This window comes from Falco rusticolus, chromosome 4 (assembly GCF_015220075.1).
Source record: "Falco rusticolus isolate bFalRus1 chromosome 4, bFalRus1.pri, whole genome shotgun sequence".
NCBI lineage: Eukaryota > Metazoa > Chordata > Aves > Falconiformes > Falconidae > Falco > Falco rusticolus.
Window position 1 is genome coordinate 7233346 of NC_051190.1, and position 19005 is coordinate 7252350.

Below are 19005 nucleotides of genomic sequence, written 5' to 3' on the forward strand. Positions count from 1 at the left end.
CCTCCACAGCACACAGCCTGGATCGTACCTCCCCTTTCCCACCTGGGCTGCCAAATTTAGAAGACTGATCCCATGGCCCACCCTTATTCCCGCCCCTGCTTCACTGCGTGATCTGCAGGTACTCAGGCAAGAATTTCTGCTTTTGCCCCCCATCACCTGGGCTGCTGTCAAGGTGTTTTCATGGACAAACCACCCCTTTGTGCTCAGGTGAGCTCCTCTCCCCCTCTCTGGTAAAGACACTCGGCTGATGGGAAAGGCCATGCTAGCAGGCACGTTTTTGCATTCTCCTCCAGCACACCTTGCTCCAGACACTTTGCGGCAAATGTTCCTTTTTGAGATCTATTGATTTCATAAATAATAGAGCAAAGGAAAGAAATACATCATGCAAATACACAGGTCAAATAATCTGTCCCTTAGGAAACAAACAGGAGCTACAAAAAAAAACAACCCAGCAGGCACGCATTGATCTTTACGCAAAAGATCAAGTGTCATTAAAGTTATTTGTTAATCAACTTAACAACACATGGGTACGGCCATATTCAAATGGGTCACCTTGAGGGGTTTTGCTCCACAAACCTCCAGGCTTGAAGCTTGCCTTGTCATATCAGCATACTGAAGACCAAGTCCTTAAAGAAGAGAACAGCTCCATGGCAAGGCAGCTGTACCTCTCCCAAATCACTCCATCACATGTGCAGGATTTTAGTCTCCGCTGCTGGAGCATCATCCCGAGAGCTTTTGCTCAGTACATCCCCTGCATCCTACAATTTTGTTTTAGCCAGCTGCTTTCCAGCTGTGCCACTGCTGCTGCAGAGCATGACAGGGGAGGCACCCAATGAGCAGGGGGATTTGAGAGCACCTTCCCTGGGCAGCATCAGCAGCAAGAAAAGAGCCAGGCCACGCTGTTTCCCACCCGCGCTCTTGGACCTGAAGCCTGGGCTAAGTCACTTCCCACTGAACACCGTCATTTCCACTGCGGCCCTTTGCCTTGCTCCACCTCCACATAAGAAAGCACCATCCTGTTAACAGGGACTTCGCCTGCAGCCCAACACGGACAGTGACAGAAACGAAGAAAGAGCAAGTGGAGGAGCAGCTTGTTACAGCCTTGCTTTGCAAAGCTTCTCCGAGTGCCATCTTTCCATATGACCTCAAAAGTAGAATCCAAACACCATCTTGACCTCACTGCACTGACCCAGTTTGATGCTGCTTTGGGGAAGGATTTCTTAAACTCTACCACCACCATAGATAGACACAAAATAGGATGACATGCTGCAGAAGGAAAGCTGCAAAACCAAAGCTTGCCCTCCCACTCCCAGAGTCTCTCCAAGGATCTGCAATTAAGCCAGATGAAATTTTCAACTATACTGGTTTGTGGGCCACCAGTTGTCAGTAGCGACGTCATGTGCTTCTGCTCCAATGTTTCGCACAGGAAAACTGAGCAGTCAGGAGCTTCTGCAAAAGCACAAGTACCTCTGCCTTGGTTGTACTGACTGATGCTCACAAGGAACAAGCGCCAAAAGCAAAAGTCTTCACCCCTAACTCCCGGGAAAGCTCTTACCTAGCAAGCCCAACAGGCAGCAAGAAGCATGAGAAGACACTGATGTAGAATGCAACATCTCCTGCCCCCAGGACAAAAGGAACAACGTCCTTTGATGCAACCACAGCCTTTTGGAGAAACTGAGTAACTGGAAGGAATGCGGGAAGCAAAAAAGAAAAAAAAAAGAAAAAGATAAACCTAGACTTTCATAGGATAAAAACCATCTTGGGTAACTCTGGGTAGCACAAGGCACCTGCTGCACCATACGGACCAGCAGAACCTTTCTTGCTGTTACGGCATCTACACATGGCAGAGCAGATTCACAGAAGGGGAAAAGCAATGATCCTTCCCAGCCCATATCATGCTGCGAGGAGGTTCTCCTCCTGGGAGGATCTCATGGCATCATGCCCACACCAGGGCACACGCTCCCAAGCTGGGAGGGCCCGTAAGATCTGCCCGTTTCAGCTGAGCAGCGATCAGATCTCCAGTTGGGAGATCTGCTCACCAAAGGTTGGCTCTGGCCTTCGGCAGGGCTGTGCAAACACAGGGATGGAAACATTGCCAAGCGCAGCTGCCCCAGGGGGAAGTGAGGCCATGCAGGAGGCTCCAGTCTAGGCAGCTACTTAGCTTAACCCTTTCAATCAGCAGCTGAAAGAACAGCTACCACTGACGGCACATGCTCCACGCAGCCGCAAGCTCCTGGAGTAAGCAGGGCCAGGCTTTGTAGCACTCCTCACCAGACATTTGCAGAAAAATCCTTGTGCCACACAGAGCACCACTGTATCCTCAGCTTGACCGGTGTCCGGAAGGCGGCAGTGACTTATTAGCTGCATGGAAGATGCCTGCAGGGAGCAGAAACAGCGAAGGAGAACAGAGGTGACAGCGTTTTGGCACTGGGTCATGGCACTGATTCAGCCTAACTGTTTTGTGACAACAAAATGGTGCATTTCCAGCTATATTATGTTATCAGGGAGGAAGAGTTGGAAGGAATATAAAGAAATCTAAGAGTAGCCACTGGGGAAAGACTTCCTTGCAGATGGCAAACTCATGGCCTCAGGCAGCGGTCACCTGGCCTGTCTGAGCTGCAGCTAAGCCCACAATGAGTTACCCTCTGCCAGAACATCCCCAGGTTTTCACGATACTCATCCCCTGCCAGAAACCACCCCACAGCACACTCTCCCAACACAGATGTCAGCACATACCCTCAGTCTTTGCTCAGAAGTGACACAGTGACACCAGTTAACTTCAAGCTCCACCTGAAGCCCTAGGCGACACCCATCACTCCTGCTGATAGCAGAAAGGTGCTCAGCACACCCCCAGCAGCACTGGCTGCTGTGCTACAAGGAGATGGGAAGAAAGTAAAGGATGCTGGAGACCTGTGCTCTGGAAGTGAGCCCACCTCTCTCTTCCCTGCCACACTGCATTCAAATCTCTAATGAGCCCACAGAACCTGCACTTCGATAGAGGAAGTCATTTATATGCATCTCCCCTGACAAGGAACAGGGGATTGAAGAGTGATGTTTGCCTGTGATGGCACTTCTGTTGCAGAGCTAGAAATAGATCCCAGCTTCCCCAGAGACACACGTAAAACTTCCCAGAGCTCACTAAATCCAGGTGAAATATGCAGATGAGCGTCAATAAGAGAATCTTCTTTCCCATTGCATTTCATTCCCAAAACTACAGCCGATCAGGTCATGTCATTTGCGAAGCACTTGGAGACAAACCATTTCTAAAAGCAAGAGAAGAAATACAGCCTTGCTCTCACGTCACAAGTGACAAACCTTTGCAAAATGATTCGCTTCCCTCCCCTCCTACTCACTCATGTTTCAAAAAAACATTTCGTTCAAAAGCAGCTCTTTAAAGAGGTTATATAATAAGTGATCTGTACCACGAGGCTGGCTAGTTTTAGCCCAGCTACTTAGATCATAGTTGGATTTTATTTTCTAGTTAGCTGGCAGGCTCATGTCCAGTAATGGCCCTGTAGGCAGAGGATGCTCCTGGCCATCTCACTTTCTGGCCAAAAGAGTCAATACCACAGCGTGCTGGTGCTTTTGCCTATTCAGTTATGAGCTCTGCCGTGGTATCTGTTCAATTCCAGCTCCCAGACAGGAAGGAAAGGGGGTAGGGCTTGAAGATTCTTACTTTTTCACAGATCACAGTTATGTTTAACATGCTCCATACTCATAGCAGCCAAAAAGCCATTTGCAGCAGTGCTGGGGTCCCCAGGGGCCAATCTCAGCACAAAGAACTGTTGCTAAAAGTTTAGTGAGGTCATACGTCTGGCAAGTGTAATGGCAACAAATTAAACTACTTTTTTAAGAACTTGGCTTAAAGCATGCCTCAGAGATCCAAAACAAAATCCTTAACTCTTTGTAGCCTCCCCGTGCACAGTTAACCGCCAAGGTTTTCAAGGTTGGGCATACATCACGCAGTGCAAAAGCGATGTCAGCTGAAGTACAAACATCATCCTCCTCCTCACTTGGCTGTTCCACTGCTCTCTGAGTTAACAGGTTCACAAATCAGTTGCTGCAGATGTTCCCAAGTAAAAAAACCGGAAAAATAATGAGCGTAAAAGTGGATTTAACTCACTCTGGAGGCTACTCGGCTACTCTCTCCTCAGCGCTGGTTTTCAGCTGTGGTACTCCATGGAGAGTTAAGCACGGAGCCTAGGGACAGGACAGGCAATAGGATTTGGGCTCCTCAGATATTTTTTTTATTTTTGAGGTTATCGCTCAGTGTTTAAGCACAAGGATTATGATTTAAATCTCGTATTTTCCACACCTTACCTGTGTCTCAAGCAATAGCCACCCTTTACAAGTGCTGGTACACATTAAGTTCTGATATTCTACTCCAGATAAGAGGTTGCAAGGAGAAGTGAAGAGAGAGCAAGTTGCTGAGATTTGTGATAAGGAAATGATTGAGATGGGGAGTACTGTCAGAAGAAACTCCCTTCAGATTACCTTTCTTACTACCTAAATCATACAGAGGCTGTTAGATTCCCTTTCCTCCTGACCCTCCTCACCCACCCGCTCTCAGTTACCTCTACAATACGCTGTATTGATCAAATGAGTGCTTTTAAGAAGTTGAGTCCAGAAAACTCCCTATGTGCTGCTTTTGGGTGGGGTAAGAGTTAATTTTCTTCATAGTAGCTGGTATTTGTGCCGAAAACAGCATTGATAACACAGGGATGATTTAGTTGTTGCTGAGCAGTGCTTACATAGAGTCAAGGCCTTTTCTGCCCCTCACCCCTACCCCAGCAGCAAGCAGGCTGAGGGGGGAGGCGGGGGGGCACAAGGAGCTGGGAGGGGACACAGCTGGGACAGCTGAGCCCAGCTGGCCAAAGGGATATGCCACACCACATGATGTCATGCTCAGCATATAAAGCTGAGGGAAGAAGGAAGGGGGGACATTTGGAGTGATGGCACTTGCCTTCCCAAGTCACTGTTACGCACGATAGAGCCCTGCTTCCCTGGGGATGGCTGAGCACCTGCCTGCGATGGGAAGTGGGGAATGAATTCCTTGTTTGGCTTTGCTCGCACACACAGCTTTTTCTTTACCTATTAAACTGTCTTTATCTCTACCCATGAGCTTTCTCACTATTACCCTTCCAATTCTCTCCCCCACCCCGCCAGGAGGGAGTGAGCAAGTGGCTATGTGGGGATTAGCTGCTAGCTGGGGTTAAACTACAACACCCTACATCTCAATGGCTTGCCCTTCAGCACCTGAGCATCTCATCTGTTTTAGAAGCACAATTAAATCTTTCAAATGGATTCACTCAGAACATTGGAAAAGAAAAAGCATCTATATTGAATGTGCCCAAGTCACTTGTGTTGCCATTCTCCCTAAAATATATAAATGGCTTCTGTGGTCTCTAGGACATTAGGAACTACACATTAAAAGGAAGCAAAGGTTATTTTTAAAGCAAAGCTTTAAAAACTGAAGAATGTTGGAACAGCTCTTAAATTTTCTTCTCCCCTTTACAACTCCTACCCCAAAGGCCAGTCCACAACATTGAAAATCAAGTTGACAAATTAGGCTCTTGCCACTCATTTTTGTCATCACTTCAGTGCCAGCAGATCAGGGCAGGAACAGTCTTCTCCTACCAGCAAACTGGCTGCATGTACTTGCGAGTCCCCTTCTCCCCACCCATCCGCATCACTACATAAGCTCATTTCAATGAAAATTACGTCAGCCTCTCAGCAAAAAGCCACTGAAAGCTTATAGCAAGAGCATGGAAGAATATCACTGAACTGATTCCATTAGTGTAATCCAAGAGAAAATAATGATTTATCAGACTTAGAACTTGGAAACAGAAAACAAACAGTCTTTGGCAAAGCAGAGAAACTCAGATTTATAATCAACCGAATAAGCATGGAAATGAGAAAGCTCTCAACCTCCTGCAAATGAAAGAGCGAAATATTGTGATAATGCCAACAAGGGGTTCTTAGAGATGCAAAAAGTACTAGGAGGGAAGGAGACAAGAAGCTTCCTGGTGATGGCAGAGGAATGCAAACAGCTTCACCCAGATGGGATGAGGAGTAATATTAACACCACCAAGACACTGTACCAGCAGCCACAGGCTGCAATAGAAACAGGTGGAAAAAAACCCAAAAAACCCCAGAAAAAAAACCCACATGGGCTGGCCTTAAGATCTGCTAAGGCCCATGTGAAATAAGGGCTGCAGGCAGTACTCAGGCAAGCACCTGAAATGCCCACAGCACGTCTGGAGAAGGGGGCCCTGGAAGCTGTGAGAGGCTGGCAAGCGGTGGCGGCGGCAGGAGGGACCACCAAGAGTAGGGACTGAACCAGCCTCCCTGCTTGCAGAGGTCAGACAGACAGTGTTGAGGAGGGTTTCATTAACCCTGAGGTGCTCAAGTTCCCACAGCTCATTTCTCCAGGAATGTGGGTAATAAGTTTATTGCAAGAAAGGAGACCTTCCGTACGTGTAAGCAGAAGAGGTGCTGGAGAACAGGATCTCCCAGAAGTCCAAATTCTTGTGCAGCTACATACTGAACACCTGCTAAAGTACTGCAAAAGTCAGGAGGAGCAATGAGGGGAGCAGGGTGAAAGCGTAGGTGTGAGTGATGAGCTATTCAACTGTGAAAACATCTGCAAAATGACCAAAAATTAAAGGCAGTCTGGTGCGAGAAGAGGGAATTTCCACGATGGAGCAAATGCTCTGCTGCTTGGTTGCCTTTCCTCTCCCTCTACCCTGCCTTTTATTTAAGAAGCAGACAAAGACAAAGTAAAATCCGCTTGGAATCCACCCTGCAGCTGACCCACCAGGGCCTCTCTCCCAGCCTCAAGCAACCTAAGCAATTGTTTTTCACACATTGCACAAGGGAGCAGGATAAATCCCACCATCGTATTCAATCACCTCTGCACAAACACCACGCAGGGTCTGAACTGCTTTGTCAGATCTGCCAGGCACCAGCTGGGACTCGGGTGAGGCAGACCCTTCTCCAGGTGCTGGCTGTGCTGGGACCTCACCTGCTCGCTGTGGTCTGAGAACAGAGGTGAACTCCCACTGCCCAAAATATCATGGGAGTTCTTTGCTTGTCACCTACGGCCAGCACATACCTCAGCAACAAGCCTAACACAGCTTGTGCCAGACGTTTGGCAACTCCAAGATGCTTAAATATTTTACAACTAACTCAGCAGCACCAAAGGCAGTAGAGATCCAACCTTCCCAGTTAGCAGTCAGATGACACGCTTGCTGCTATATCTCTGGAAAACACAGGAGATCACAATCATTATCCACACTTATGAATAAAATATTCCTTTTATTTTAGTAAATCAACAAGGCTTATTTACACATAAAATAACTGTACATTGCAATTGAAAAACAGCTTGTGCTCAAAATGGTTAAAGCAAGTCACACACAGTCTGTCAGGAACACAAACAACCTCAAACCTCCCAGCGCCTTCGGCTCCCATCCTCTCCCAGGAAATCAGCTCTTTTTGTTCTGAATGATTTTCTGCTGATTCTCAAGACATTCCTTCAGCTTGTCTTCAGTGAGCGTCAGCCTCTGTTCCAGGATAGCAACAGTCTGCAAAATAAAACGAAAGCTGCTGTTGAGCTGCTCACCAAGACAAGCTACGTACTGTAGTCTCAATGGTGTAATAAAATGCTAATTCACAGGAGTATTTTGAGGTATTTCAGGGCTGTAACTCCACTTATCAGCATTTCAACAGGGCAGAGCCCCACACAACTTCAGAGAGGAGCAGAAGCTGCCAGGCATGAAGCTTTCCTGCAGACAACACTGATCACCTGTTCCAGCACTCAGTGCTTTCAAACCAGGCTCTGCGTTTCCTTTCACGGACAGGTTCCGTCCTTCCATGTTCATGAGCCACCAGACACTGTTCTGCTAACGAGAGACAGAAGTCTGGAACAGTTTTGCCCAGTTTTAGCTTTGATATTGCCTCGCTGTTTCTGATTCTTTCCTCCTTTCCCTGAGTGCCATTGGTTTGATGCAATTAAAACACACAAAACTTGCTGGACAAGCATGATGACAAGCAAGAAAACCCTCCCAGCACAAGACAGTGCAAGAGGTGATGGAGTGGAACTGAAACCCAAAGTGGCAGCATCTACCCTCACCATAACGCCTGAATATTTTTGTGTAATCCAGTTACCCCACAAAGGAGTGTTACATCTCTCTCCTCAAGCTGAAGTCATCATGTACAGGATGCACAGGAAGAACATTTTAACCACGTGGCAATAAAAGCTTCTGCTGAAAACCTTTTATTGATCACTCCAAGGTAATCAAGGGACCTGGCTATGCACAACTGCTTTCAGCTTCCAAAGACACCAGAACAGCTGATAATAGGCGGTGATGATTTAATGCTTTAATATCCATAAACTTATCAGCAACAATCAATAGCTTCACATTTTGAGCATTTTTACTGCATAAATAACTTCCTGTGTTAAAAACAAAGGATGCTCGGATCCTTGGACTTTAATAAAGTAATTCAAATAAACTCGGACAACTGCTGTTTGTATAGAAGTTATACATAGAAAGCCTTTTAATAGCACATTTCGTAAGCACATCTCTAAGTGCCTGACAAAAGAAAGCAGGTCTCATTATCCCCATTTTACAGCTGGGGAAACGAAAGCACAAAGAGAGGAAATAGCTTGGCTAAGGCCACTTGAGACTAGGAAAAGTCTCCCATAAAATGATTCAGGGAATGAGACGAATGGGTGGCAGGGGGAGAAAGCAAGAAATAGTAAAAACAACACCAAGCACCATGGCAAAGCCATCTTGCAAGACTGTGCATCCACAACGTCAGAATATAATGCACCCTAGTTTTCCTTCTGTTCAAAGCTTATTTCTGCTTCACATGTACCACTGACCTGTGACAAGGCAGAAGTGCTAACTCCTGCTGCCTAATGCAGCATTGCTGCAACTGTAGAAAGCTTCACCTGAAAGAAAAAACCCTGCACTGCTTAAATATTCCTGTGGGCTACAGCATTAGCTTCATTTAAGTTTTTTCCTCCTCTATTGCCACCCCTCTGAGGCACAAAAACTGCAGTACACAGAGAAGCAGAAGAAAAGTTGTGGAGCTGGCAGGTGATGTCCCACATGTCCTGGAGCCAGCAGGAGCCCTCCCGTCTATTCAAAGGAGAGAGGAGAGGGGGAGGATTTCATCTTTTTCTTATCCAGCCATGCTATTGCCTAGTGGCTGTCCTACAGAAGTCAGGAGTAAAGCTACTCAGGGCAGAACACAGCAGGCTGAATGTCTACCAGGGGGTTACAGCAAAGATCCTATCCTGCAAACAGCCAGACAGAGAATGAAAAGCAGTAGGGATCCTGGCTTTTCCATTTGAAAAAGAACTAGTAACTCAAGACTGTTCGAAAAAGGGTCTCTCTGTGTGTGTGAAACATTGCATCAAATTTCCTTTAGAAAGATAATCAACTGAACTAATGTCCTGGTCACACTGCCCTGTTAGAAGCAAAGCCCCAGATTACTTGTGGTTCCTATATCCCAAGATTTACTGCCACCACAATCCTGCCATTACACACAGCACTGTAAGACTAAGCGCAAGTAAAGCAGATTTCAGAAAGCGCTGGATTTGTGAAAAAGCTGTAAGGAAAATGTTTATTGGAATGGAAATTGCTTGTAAGTATAAGCAGAAAACTCATAGTGAGTATTTTTTGGAAACTAAAAGTGGAAAAGTAGCAGTCAGAAGCGAAATCCAGGAAGTCCAAAGTAGGAACTGATGACTACAGTCCATTTAGACTTGAGTGTATGATGCCCAAAATACACAGGGCATCTGACATCCTAGGAAGGTAAGGGAAAGCACAAATACTGCCCAGCTGCTCTTAGTGCTATATTGTAACTTAGACACAAAAGAAAAGCTCCTTTTATTAGCAGCTGACAGTTTTACAATATTTCCATGTTACTATTTATAAAGCAAGTCCTTGTCGGTAGGCAAATTAAATTGCGTCCATTCAACTCCTGTATGTTTTTGCTATTGCTTTTCAGAAGATAACGAACCAAAAATTAAGCTTGATTCAGCGAGGATTCACTGGAGCCAGGCTTGCACTGGAGCTGTTTCTCTGTGGCAGGATCTGGGCTTCCTGTTGTGTCAGAAGCACAGCACATGTCTCCATTACGCACCGGGGAGTAAATGCTGGATAATTTATTAAAGTCCTGGCTCAGATCAGCAGAAGGGTAACAGCTTAGGCTTAAATGAGAAGAAAAATCTTTTTCTTTTTTTTTTTTTTTTTTAAAAGGAGTATTTCTGACATTACAGTAATATCCTGAGCATCACTATGGACACCAGAACAGAATATGGAATTTTTCACACAAAAAAAAACTTACTTAAATCACTCCTACCAACGCTTCCTGCAACATTTGTCTTCATTCATCTTCGCAGACTTAGCCTAGAAAAAAACTGCTCTTCTCTTTGGAAACATGAAAAAGAAACTATGTAGAAGAAAGTAAGTTGCCTCCTATTTACTTTTTAAGTTCTAGGGAATATTCAGCTCCATCCTCCCCCAGGACACCTGAACTGAAGCACCCAATAGTCTTGATGACAAGCCCCCTATGCTATTCCTCCACGTTATTTTCACTCCCTCAACCCAAATAATAGCAATTTGTGACGCTGTTCCAAGATGCCTTCATCAATATATTTCCCTTAGTCCCTGTTATACATTTCCCTGTCTGGTTAAGTAGCTGAGACAATTTAAGAACCTCTAGCCGCAAGGTCGAGGCTTTTGCAGTGGCCCTGGGGGGGCAATCTGTCCTGCCTCTTCTGAGGACTAGATAAGGGAACCAGGTGCTAACTGAATGCCAACAGAAACCAGTTCTACAACTGCCAAAGGAAACCTGAAAAGCCCAGGCCAGAGCGAGCAAGCAGGAGGCCATCAGCAACCCTCTGGAGTGGTGGTGGAAGCCCCGGCCGAGACACCCACCTAGACAAAAAGCTCCTCAGTACCTAAAGCAGTACTTAACCTGGAGCGGGGGCAAGGCAGGCAAGAGCACGGGAACAACGTTAGGCTCACCCTGCTAAGGGAGAGCTCTGCAAACAAAAAGCTGCAGCTCCTGCCCTGCCAGCATGTGGGTTTTCAGTGTGCCACTCACACTGGCTTTGACTGAGGTAGCACACACACCACCATGGGGGGTGTAACACTGCTCCGGTTGATCCGCAGTACCTGTGGGATGCCCGAAAAAAGATGTATTGATACAACAGTTACTCACATCAGGTAACAACAACTGGGCTGAGCCTACAATGGACAAGCCTGCACACCAACTGCAAAGAAGATGAGCTTTTAGCCATGTGCAGGCGAAGTATTACACCTGCACTCCTATTCCCATCATCATTTCATAACATATAATCCCTCTTTTCCATTATCTTGAAGGAGGCAGAAGTAGCTTCCTAGCTTTACTTAAGTAAAGAAGATTCTTAAAGGTTTGCTCCCCCATTTTTACTAAGCATATGTTAAAAAAGATTTTGCAGAGCACTAACATACCAAGTAGCCCAAGAAAAAACTTTACTTCTACCTCTTTGGATTTCTCTTTCCAATCTGACATGTTAATTTATGAAGACAGCATTTTCTTTTCAATTTAACAAAAAACGCACCTGAAAAAGTATACGCAAGAAATGCAGAAGTTTAGAAGTTTCTGTGCACTCAGCTTTCCTAGTCCACTGTGTTAGTACAAAGAGAGACTTAGGATGCCTTTCAAGAGCTACAGTGAAGACTACAGATGGCCCATGGATTTGCAGAATAAGACTTGTCAAGTTTGACCTCAAGCTGCACACTTAAGAGCTCTGCCCTCTGTAACAAACAACGCCAACACTGGTTTGTTTTCAAAGAGCTAAATGCCCTGCTATAACTTCTTATGATTTTCCCCCAAAATAGTAATTTCAGAACCCATGTCAGTCCCAAACATGGCCAAGAAGTACAGCAAGTAAACTGCATCACAAATATGCTGCCTTAGCATCCAAGGGTCTCTCAGCAAGTGCTAATGAGCGGGTTCAGAGGTACCTGTGTACCTCTAGGGCACAAATTATGACACCTGGACCACAGATGGCTGCACAGCATTGAGGAGACCTGGTGGCGCTATATGGGAAAGCAAAAACAGCCTTGCAAGAAAGAAGTACAGCTGCCAACCTTCAGATGCACCAGTTAAAGCCAGTAATACGGACAAGAAAAGGTCCTAGTTACTGTATGCAGATCACTAACATGGTACCTCCAACACCCACCAAATACAGTCCTGAGCATAAAAGCAGTCCTATGCAGGAAGAGGAATAAACAAATAGCCAGGTAAATTAAACTTGGGAGCCCTTTCTCTAATGCAACATATGAAATAAACTACCACAGGAACAGTCTGCACTGAGGTAGCTCTACCTACCTTTCACAGGAAAAAGGTTAACTCCTTCCACCACCAGCAGTTCAAAATACCAAACGCCAGCTGCAAGATTAGAAGGCTCATGGGAGAATTCATGCAGCAAAAGCCACCGAGATTCAAGCATGAACCTGTCTGGTAAGAAGCAGCCTTTGCTCCTATCATACTAAGTTTTGCCCTGACTTGCTGTCAGCCTCCCTTCAGTCTGAGCAACTACACCTAGTGAAACTCAAAGCAGACCCCTGCTATTACTAAGCACGCTTAAAGCAAGCTAGGCTGCCCTCCTCCTGGGCAAATCGTACCTTAACACAGTTTTGAGACGGGACCTGACACAGCTACCGATGTTCAGTATGCTCTGAAGCACGTTCAGCTAAAGCTGGCAGTTCAGGCTCGCCAAGGACGTAAACCTCCCATCTCACAGTATAACCAGGTACGAAGCCTTCGCAGTTATTAACACTATGCATGCACGGCTCTCTGTGTGTCAGGACTAGCCCTACTGTAGTGGTCAAAGCCTTAATCTCAGAGATCAAATACATAATTAGGTGGTTTGTGGTGTTTATTGGTTTGTTTTTTTTAACATGAAATGATTTCTAAGAGAAATGATAGCTCTTCAACTGCTTAGACTAAAACAAGATCTGCTACCCCAGAGACATTTAAAGTAAGTTCTGTAGCTCCTCACCATCTCAACTGCTTTGAATGCAAACTCAAAGGTGAATTCTCACAAAACCTATTTGCATAGAATATTTCACACCAGGCTGGTTTACGGATAGCATATTGATTATTTCAGAATGAAGATGACAGCTCATCTAGTGTTTCAGTCTTCCCCTCAATCTTTCTTTAACACAGCATCATGAATTTTTCTGGGTTTACTTTGTAACACACTTCCAATTACACAAACTCTTGCATTTGTACTAGAAAATACTTGACCTCAGCATGGCTAGGCAGGAAGGTATCGGTCAGTGCTGCTGCCCAGCTGCTGGTCAGGAATTCCTGCACACCCCCTCAGTTTTTGCACATTCATCCAATGTCACTGTTAGGTCATAGGGATTAGGAATACATGACAATGCTTGCAGAAATCCAAATGCTAGCACTAACCCGGCCTCATCAGGATCCCTATGCAGAGCTCCAGATCCTAAACAGCCTCCATGTCTTGTTCTCCAGTGCACAGCATAAGAGCTCACAGTGCTACCAGCTCTCTTCAGCCAACAGACAGGTGCTACTCACAACACTTGAAAAGTAAAGGGTTTTTTTTTTTACATTTAGCAACCCAAAGCACTACAAGAAGGAAGTAGTTTTAAAAATCTGAAACCAGCATTTCCCAGCTAACCCCACCTTACTATTATTGGGAGGGCGGCGAGGCGCTGGCCCAGGGTGCCCAGGGCAGCTGTGGGTGCCCCATCCCTGGCAGCACCCAAGGCCAGGCTGGACGGGGCTGGGAGCAGCCTGGGCTGGGGGGAGGTGTCCCTGCCCGTGGCAGGGGTTGGAACTAGATGATCTTTAGGTCCCTTCTAACCCAAACCATTCTGTGATTATCAGCTGCCATCTCTCCAGTACGCTCCACTTTCTGTAGATGCTTGAATCACAGTTAACCAATCTTTAACTAAATTATAGGAGCAACTTTGGTCTACTGCATGAGTCTATTCATGCAGCAGACTCAGTACAGCAACGAGCGATCACTTGCAGTGCTCCTTGTGCTTTTTACAGTAGGAAAACCATACAAGAGTAGCTAAAAATTCTAGAATTTTCTATTTTGCCAGACCAAGCAGCATGGTCAATACCAGTATCACAGTGATCAAAGGGACCCTGGAGGACAGAAAAGGATGTCCTTTGTATTAAATCAATCCCGGCCACAAAGATGAGCCACAGGCTCTGCCAGTTTCTTCCACACAGTGCGGGGACAAGGCACACAAACCATCTGTAACTGAGCCTTTCCATTTACAGCCCTCTTACTAAAAATGGTTCATCACTCATCTCTGCTGCTTCTGTCTTGACAGTTATCCACCAAAGCTAAACTGATAGCACTTGCATCAGATCCTGAAGTTTCTGGAAGGAATAGATGCAGGCTTCTGCACAGGTAGGGGCAGCTTGCTTGGTGCAGAGCTCCTAGACCTCTGGGGCTAGACCAGCACAGCAAAAGGAGGCAGGAGACTTCAAGTTTCATCACACAGTATGAAAGTTATGATGAACTACAACAAAATATCCAAGCACATACCATGACAGCAACTGCACAGTATAGAGGTTAGAACCCCAAATGACTAGAGGTCTCCCCCAACCACAAAGACTTCAAAGACCTTCCATATCCTTCCCCTGACCTACCTCTGAAAGGATGCAAATCACTCTGCTGAATTCACCCAGCTGCTGGTACCCAGTGACTGAGTAACAATTTATATTTGTCTTTAAGGTCTACTTAAGAAAACAATCCTCCCCATTGAAGGATAATAGAAGGTGAAGGTCCTGTGGACCTCTAGAAAGATGATCAGCTGAGAATCCAGCCTTTAGACAGTGTCCTGCTAATACAGCAGTATCCCTAGAAGTTAATTTAATTTAAACAGTCTTAGAAAGAAAAAATACGTATTTGCATCGAGACTTAAGAGATTTTGTAACAAGCATATTTTTGAAGTGAATTTTAGAAAAAAAGTAGCTCTAATATTAAACAGAGGACTGGCAACAACCATGGTACTTCATTTGGTTTTGAGTGAGAGATCAAAGCTACTGTATCTCCAAGAGATGGCTTTGATTCATGAGAAATAGCCTTTATGTCCTTTAAATTAAGATTTAAAAGGCAAGCTTATCTGGCATTTCACAGATTTTTCAGATGGGAACATGTTTCTATTAGTGTTTTGGTTTTGAGGCCATTTATTTTGAAGTAAGAACGGCTTGCACTTTTTCCCCCGTGTGTTGGGTCCACCTGTAGCCAGTGGGTGTTCAGGGCTTGAGAGCAACACAGAAACCAAGTCATTTGTGTAAGGCAGAGGTAGCAGTGCTTATGACCCAAATGAGAAAAGAAGTTCTTCTTGACTTGTAACTACTTGAAGTCATAAAAGCATTTATTCTGCTAAACCAGTTGCTTAACTTACATTCAGTACCTCACAGAAGAGAGGGGCCACATTAATTCCTCACCAACATAGGCTTTGGAGACCACATCTCAAAACAAAACAAAACAAAAAAAAGACTAAAAAAATCTGCTTTTACTTGTTTTCTTTATAAGCATTGCACACACAAACATCTTCAGTTTTAATTAAGCAGCAACTCACTTGTATCCAAATCTTTTTTTATGCTAAAGAACTTTATTTAAAAAATTCTTCTCCTCCCTCCCTCTGCAATCTTTTCTGGAGTGAAATAATCCTTTAATCTTACATGAGCTTCAGTTCAGGCTTGGATTATTTTACATATTCATCAAGCCTTCTCTGTTTCACTGTTGTGTTTTCTCCCAGCTTAATGCAAGATTAGTTTGGGGAAGTATATAAAGCTGTTTCCTGTGGGTGGATTATCGCAGCTATTTATGAATTTTTATGCTAACCTGATTCTGAACTCTTTGTTTGGAGCAGACATCTTCCTTCCCATATAAAACCAGCAGCTTTTGCCTCAGTGCCCACTGCCCACCAGTGCTACAGATTACCAGAGTGAACATGGCAGCTGCAGGTGTTTGGAGCGAGCACGAGAGTACACAAATTTTTGAAGATGTCATTGCAAATGCAGGTTTTCCACTGCAGCCAAGATGGTCACTCACAGATGATCGGTCTTCTTTCAGAAATGCAGAAATTCAGCTGCTAGGGCAAAAATGCACTTGACCCAAGTAAACTCTTACTATGTGCTCCATTTTTGTTTCAGCCAAAACACGCCTTTCTGTTCCAGGAAGTTATCCAAGAGATAAAATCACCTTGTTTAAGGGAAAACTTTAATATTCAGCCCACCTCTTTATATAGGCACTGAGATACTGAGATCCAGCCTTTGATAAAAAAAATATAAATTGACAAACAATTTACATTTTCTTCCTTTTCACATCTCTAAAATGCCAGTAAAGAACAGGATTCTTCAACATGGAGACACTGACAAGATACTCTGCTGCAGGAAAGGTAGGAGCAAAGCATCTGTATTATTTATTACTCTCACCTTCCTGATTCCTTTGCCAGATTTGAACTGCCTGCTTTCCTACAAAGGGGCACAAGGGCATCTAAGTAATCCAAAACTACTGGAAATGACTGGCTTATGTCTGGATCCCAACTTCACTCCGTCCTTCAAGGCAGCAGCATTAAGCATGTGCTGCTCTTCTGAAAAAGGCAGTCAAACATTAACTTCTTTATTTGCACGTGAAGTATGGCCAAACACAAACCACATTTAGAAAAATTATCTGAAGACCCTTGTCAGGTCACATTAGACCACTTTCTTAGAAGTAAAACAAAAACGTCCTGACAGAGTTCTGGTGAAGAAGAAAAGAGGAAGGTTTTATTCAAAGACCAGTTTAAAGAAAGTTGCCAACACTTTAAAGAATGAAATAACAGCACAAAGTCAACAACATAAAAATGAAGCTTTATAAATCTGAGAGGGCCATATCTATTTGCTAGAGCGGTTAATGCTAGATGTGGTACCCAGCAGCCATGGGTTTCCTCCGACCCATCCTTCTCTAGTAAGCGCTGAAGTGCCGAACTGAAGGAGCAAGTCTGCTCAGGTGCATCCTGCTGCGCAGGGCACAACGCCTCAGCGCCTCTACTTGTGGTTGGTGCCTGGCAGGAAGAGACCCCTTAATGGAATAAACACAATCCTGCTGTCTCTAAGTACATGACACCCCACTTCATCTGGAAATCTATTGTCAACAGAGGGAAGGTACTGATAATTGGTGAGCGGCAGAAAATGCATCTTCAAGTGTGCGGCTCCGAACAAAGCTGTGCACTGGCAAGAGATGACAGACTTCAGCTGATGTCTTCCCATTAAATCTTCCAGCAGAAATTTAATGCATTTTCTCTCCTTTCCACTTTCACATCATACTACATTTAGCATGATAAACCTTGAAAGGATAGCTATGCAAAAAATACTAGGAAAATAAATCAGGTTTGTTATTTGCATGATTTCCTGAAGTAGTTTATCATAACTTTAAGTTTCCCTTACTGGTACATTACATCATGTTAACAGTGCTGGAAACTATGACAAAAAGAGCACAGGAACTCAAGGTACCACATCAGAAATATAACCAAGCTCCCATACAAACTTTAAATTCCTGAAAAACCTACGAATGTCTCTATCAAATAGAGGGTTTCTGGAAATATCGCAGGCACTCTGTCCTCTTCCTTTAACCCATATGGCCCTGCTTATGCCATGGGAGTTCTCTTTTAAACAAACAGCACTCAGGAATTACGAACTAATGATTTATAACAGCGTACCAGCAGCATCCTCAGCCCTCCTCCAAGAAAGGAAAAATACTGACATCTATTAGGTGTCTATTAGGTGACATCTATTATTTATGAAAGCTTTTTGTTCCATTTTCAAAGCAGCAGTGGTGTCCCCCTTCGACAAAAAGAAGTCAGCAGGCCCAAATCTGCCATATAAACCACACAATGTTGGTTTGAACCTGCTGCTAGGGAGCAGCACCCAGTTGTACCTTGGCAGAAATGGCTAGGAAAGACAACCAACGCACCACCACCTGCTGCTGTTTCAATTTCATTTGGATCTCTGCTAGCCATCTGCACGCTATGGCTCTTCCCAGTCACCAACTGCACAAAAGAGGGATAACAGGGGCTTTCAAGGTACCACATCAGAAATATAACCAAGCTCCCATGGAGCTAACGAACTATAAATTCCTGAAAACCCTACAAATCTCTCTATCAAACAGAGGGTTTCTGGAAATATCACAGGCACCCTGTCCTCTTCCTTTAACCCATATGGCCCTGCTTATGCCATGGGCAGCCAGAGCTGCATTCCCCTCTCTGTTACACACCATCAGCATTGGAAAAAACAAAGTTTAGCTATGCAAGCAGATGCCCTCCAGAGTTACCTTCCACAGCTCTGTCTCGCTACCTGCCAGCATCCCTCCTCTTTGAGGAACCTCCTCCCTTACTCTAGGAATAAGGGCTTCTTCCGGGCTCATTTGCTTAAGTTTGTTTGGTGTTGGTTTGTTTCGCTGTTAAATATAAAAACCTTGGCATGAAAATGAAGAATTATGAAACCATTTCAACGGTGCGTCAGGAACATCTACTTGTACAAATGCATTAAGATGGTGTTAATACAAAATACAACATACAAAGATTAGAACCAATGGGAAATTAAGTACTTCAAGGATGGCAAAAAAAGCTACAAAAAAGGTAAGAGGCTGCTGAATGCAGAGTTACTCAAGGCAGATTTTTCGTTTTTTACTATTTCAGGCCTATTTCCAATTTTATCCTATAACCTACTAATTTATTCCTCCCCCACTGATCTCAATTTCTCTTTCTGCTAGGTTTAAAATAACATTTGGAATTTTCTACAGTTACATCTTCAAGAGATGTTTGCATTGCTTATATCTAGTTTAAATCCCACACATACTGTTTACTGCAATATTTGCCTTCTCTAAACACCTATGAGGTTGAAAAAGAGACATTACACATTCATCATCAGAAGCGGGGATCTGATTTATGTAATGAAAGATAA

General features: G+C 44.5%; 1 protein-coding gene and 1 long non-coding RNA gene across 4 annotated transcripts in view; both read right to left on the reverse strand.

The window, feature by feature from the left end:
* Nucleotides 1-462: 462 nt before the first annotated feature.
* On the reverse strand, nt 463-4530 carry LOC119146748. Its single transcript, XR_005103819.1, has 2 exons — nt 3958-4530; nt 463-3263 (listed from the first exon to the last, which is right to left on the reverse strand). It is a non-coding gene; the product is annotated as an uncharacterized LOC119146748 (long non-coding RNA).
* Nucleotides 4531-7292: 2762 nt separating this feature from the next.
* POC1A (POC1 centriolar protein A) overlaps nt 7293-19005 on the reverse strand; it is a 59549-nt gene continuing 47836 nt past the window's right edge. For all 3 annotated transcript variants that reach the window (XM_037384909.1, XM_037384908.1, XM_037384910.1), the window contains one exon: nt 7293-7583. In XM_037384909.1, coding sequence (XP_037240806.1) covers nt 7485-7583 — 99 coding nt within the window. In that variant the 3' untranslated portion in view covers nt 7293-7484. The remainder of the gene's footprint in view (nt 7584-19005) is intronic.